The sequence below is a fragment of the Octopus bimaculoides genome, chromosome 1 (genome assembly GCF_001194135.2).
Source record: "Octopus bimaculoides isolate UCB-OBI-ISO-001 chromosome 1, ASM119413v2, whole genome shotgun sequence".
NCBI lineage: Eukaryota > Metazoa > Mollusca > Cephalopoda > Octopoda > Octopodidae > Octopus > Octopus bimaculoides.
Genome location: NC_068981.1, coordinates 5,034,385 through 5,038,219, shown reverse-complemented (window position 1 = coordinate 5,038,219; position 3,835 = coordinate 5,034,385). Strand labels below are relative to the sequence as shown.

The window sequence follows — 3,835 nt, the reverse complement described above, 5'->3', positions numbered from 1 at the left end:
AGTAGGTGGGGGGGGGTCAGTGTGAGAAGGAGAACATGGAACAGAATAAGAGTGAGGGGGGAGGGGAGAAAGAGAAAAGTTGGAATAAATCAGAATAGAGAGGGGTAAAGAGAGAAAAAAAAAAGAAAATAAATAGAAGTGGTTGGAAGGAAGAAAGAGAGAGAAGAAATAAAGATGTCATGAATGGTAAAAGACAAAGAAAATGGAGAAATGTATTTCTAAAACAATAAGTAAAAAAAAGGTAGAAAAAGGTTTTTGGCAATACATACAAAAAAAAGGGGGGAGACCCCAATAAAAAGGAAAAAAAAATGAAGTTGAAGTTTATGTCCGGAGTTTGCAATTATAAACAAAAATAAAATTAATAAAATTAAACAAATAGAAATAGCATGGAAACCGGTAGAGTTCCTGAAGAGATATTGAAGTTGCATCAACATCGCTTCATCATTGGGAAGGTGCCTGGTTTAGTGGTTAGGGTGTTTGGCTCATGACTGTAAGGTCATGAGTTCAATACCTGGCAGAGCATTGGGTCCTTGAGCAAGACACCTTATTTCCTGTTGCTCCAGATACCTGTAATTCAGAGGGGGTCAGCCTTGTCACATTATGTATCATACTGAACCTCCCCGAGAACTATGTAAAAGGTACGTGTCTGTGGAGTACTCAGCCACTTGCATGTTAATTTCATGAGCAGGTTGTTCGGTTGATAAGGTCAACTGGACCCGTCATTGTAACTGATGGAGTGCCAGTTTTTTTTTTTTTTTTTTTACTCACGTCCTTGTCATTTTAACACCCACTCTTTCATGCTTGTAAGGGCCAGATGGAGTTTTTATTAAAGCAGATTTTCTGCAGCTGGATGCTCTTCCTGTTACCAACCTTCACCTGTTTCCGAGCAACGTACTATTTCCCAAAGGTGGGCACCATTAATTGAAAAATTAACTTTGTTAACCAAAAAGTTAACTTCAATAACCATTAATCAGTTGATTCTTTAGAAATGTAACAGAAGTTATCGATAAACTGTTAATTTTTATTGTAGAAAAAAAAAAGAAAAATCAATTTTTGCTCTAAAAACACCTTTAAAAGGTGCCAAAAATATAAAATCTGTTCACTTCTATTCAATTGAAGTTAACGTAAGTTAACGGAACTTAAATGTAACGGAAGTTAATTAGTCTGATAATGATTTTCAAAGTTAACTTAAAAGTTAAATTGTTAACAAAAATGTTAACTTCTTTAATTACCGATTAACAGACTGGTGCCCAGGTTTGCTATTTCCCCATGGCTAGACATGCTTTTCATAGAAGACTGGAAATGAATGCCACTGTTTGTATGACAGGGACACTCATTTACAACCATCACACAATGTCAAGACAAGGAGACACAAACACACGCTCTCCATCCTCACTTTACATTGATCATCTGTCCCCCCCCCCCATTGATCCACCAAATTATTTCCCCTCCCATGTGTCTCTCACTCCTCATCACTAAACTTGCCTCTCTTTCTCCTCTGCCCCCACTGCGTATCACTTCACCAATATTCACCTCCTCCCCCCCATACCTTGAGGGTATGTCCTGACATCCCCACTCTCCTTCTCCCTCTCTCCCTCTCTATCTGTCTAAGCCTCTCCTTCCCTCCAACTGGAATATTCTTGTATCTCTTCTACAGTAAGAGACCCGTCTCCATCTCTTATTCTTTTAACTTCTCAACTGGCACAAAGCCACCCCACCTAAAACTACTCTTCTTCCCACTTGAGGGGACTTTGTATTGTCCTGCAAGTTACTTGGTGACCCTGTTGGTGCCATGAAAAGAGCACCCAGTACATTCTGTAAAGTAGTTGCTATTGGGAAGGGCATCAAGTTGTAAGAAACCAAAACGGACAACAGAGCTTGCCACTACTCTCTGGCTTGCCAGCTCTTGTAAAATTTATACAATCCATGCCATCATGGGAAACAAATGTTAAATGATGATCTTGTGCCTCAAATCTGTATCATTTCATTTACAAAGCCCAACACCCTAAAATCTAAAAGCATCCAGCTATATCATTGTTGTTTCTAACGAGACGTGTTCTTCCTCTTAAAGTACTAATTACCCCCACCTCCCCCGGCTCACTTGCAATCCATCCCTCAATGTCGTAAATTTCCACTTACCAGCCATTTTTTCTGCCAAACACCCTAATATGATACAAAGGTTACGTTGTGCTTGGGCACTCCTGAAATTCTCATCACACCCATCTTTCGAAAGTTTTAAAAGTTTGGTCAGCTTCAAAGTTGTAATCTGGAAATAGAATTAACAAAAATTAATTTAATTATTTAATTGGGGTATTAATGATACAGGGAGTTGTCACATGATATAAGAGTGATTTGATAGAATGGAAACTGAGAAAAATCTGTCATGTACGTGTCTCTGTCCTCCCCACACCACCTGATAACTGGGATCGGTTTGTTTGTGTCCCCATAACTAAGTGGTTTGGCAAAAAAAAAAAGAATGAAGGAATAAGTAACAGGCTTAACAAAAAATTAGTTGATTTGTTTGACTAAAATTTGAGATGGTGCGCCAGCATGGCTGCACTCTAATGACTGAAACAAGTAGTGCAGGAGTGGTTGTGTGGTAAGTAGCTTGCTTCACAACCACATTGTTCTGGGTTCATTCCCACTGCGTGACACCTTGGGCAAGTGTCTTTTACTATGGCCTCGGGCCGATCAAAGCCTTGTCAGTGGATTTGGTAGATGGAAACTGAAAGAAGCCCGTCGTATATATCTATCTATCTATTTATATATATATATATATATATATATCAATCATCATCATTGTTTAACGTCTGTTTTCCATGCTGGCATGGGTTGGACAGTTTGACTGAGGTCTGGATTGCCAGTGGCTGCACCAGGCTCCAATCTGATCTGGCAGAGTTTCTACAGCTGGATGCCCTTCCTAACGCCAACCACTCTGAGAGTGTAGAGGGTCCTTTTTATGTGCCACTGGCACAGGAGCCAATCAGGCGGCACTGGCATTGACCACGTTCAGATAGTGCTTTTTATGTACCACTGGCACGGGAGCCACTCAGGGGGTCCTGGCATTGGCCACATTCGGTATATAAGTATATGTGTGTGTCTGTATTTGTCCCCCCACCATCGTTTGATAACTGATGTTGGTGTCTTTAAATCCCAAACTTAGCGGTTCGGCAAAAGACACCGATAGATTAAGTACTAGGCTTACAAAGAATAAGTCCTGGGGTCGATTTGTTTGACTAAAGGCGGTGCTCCAGCATGGCTACAGTAAAATGACTGAAAAGAATAAATGAATGAATGCATAGTAAGTTTCCGCTTGCTCACCTTTGTCAGACAGTTTTCCTTGTAAAAGGTTTGTAGATGTGTATGCTATTGAAAGGTATTGAGTCCTCCTCCAGTTTGATAAATTTTTTCCATCATAACTCGACATAAAATATGTGTGTGGGTGTGAAAGAATACTAGTTTGTCATTAGTTTACTGTCAAATCTTTCATTATTTATAACTTTCTAAGTTGAATTGAAGGAGAAATTTTGAAAGTGAAGGGGAGATGAGGGCAGTGTGTGTGTGTGTGTGTGTGTGTGTGTGTGTGTGTGTGTGTTAGATGAATGAGTTGTTAAACACCAAGTCCTGCACTTAAAGTCATCTTAAACTAATTTACGACAGGGTTCAACACACTGGATCCTACTTTGACCAACGGGTCTTTTCACCACTCCATTCACAAGTCACAATCTCCACATTCATCATCATCATCATCCTTGGATATAATAAACTCTCCTGCTTCTGGTTCCTCTAAAACGACATCTTCTTATCTTTTATTGCACCACAACTACAGTATATT

The 3,835-nt window shown here is 39.7% G+C and overlaps 1 protein-coding gene across 1 annotated transcript in view; it reads right to left on the bottom strand.

Moving 5' to 3' along the window:
- Nucleotides 1–3,835, bottom strand: part of LOC106876872 (RING finger and SPRY domain-containing protein 1) — a 174,359-nt gene that overhangs the window by 44,901 nt on the left and 125,623 nt on the right. Inside the window, exon 4 of the mRNA XM_052974135.1 lies at nucleotides 2,102–2,266. Coding sequence (XP_052830095.1) covers nucleotides 2,102–2,266 — 165 coding nt within the window. The remainder of the gene's footprint in view (nucleotides 1–2,101; nucleotides 2,267–3,835) is intronic.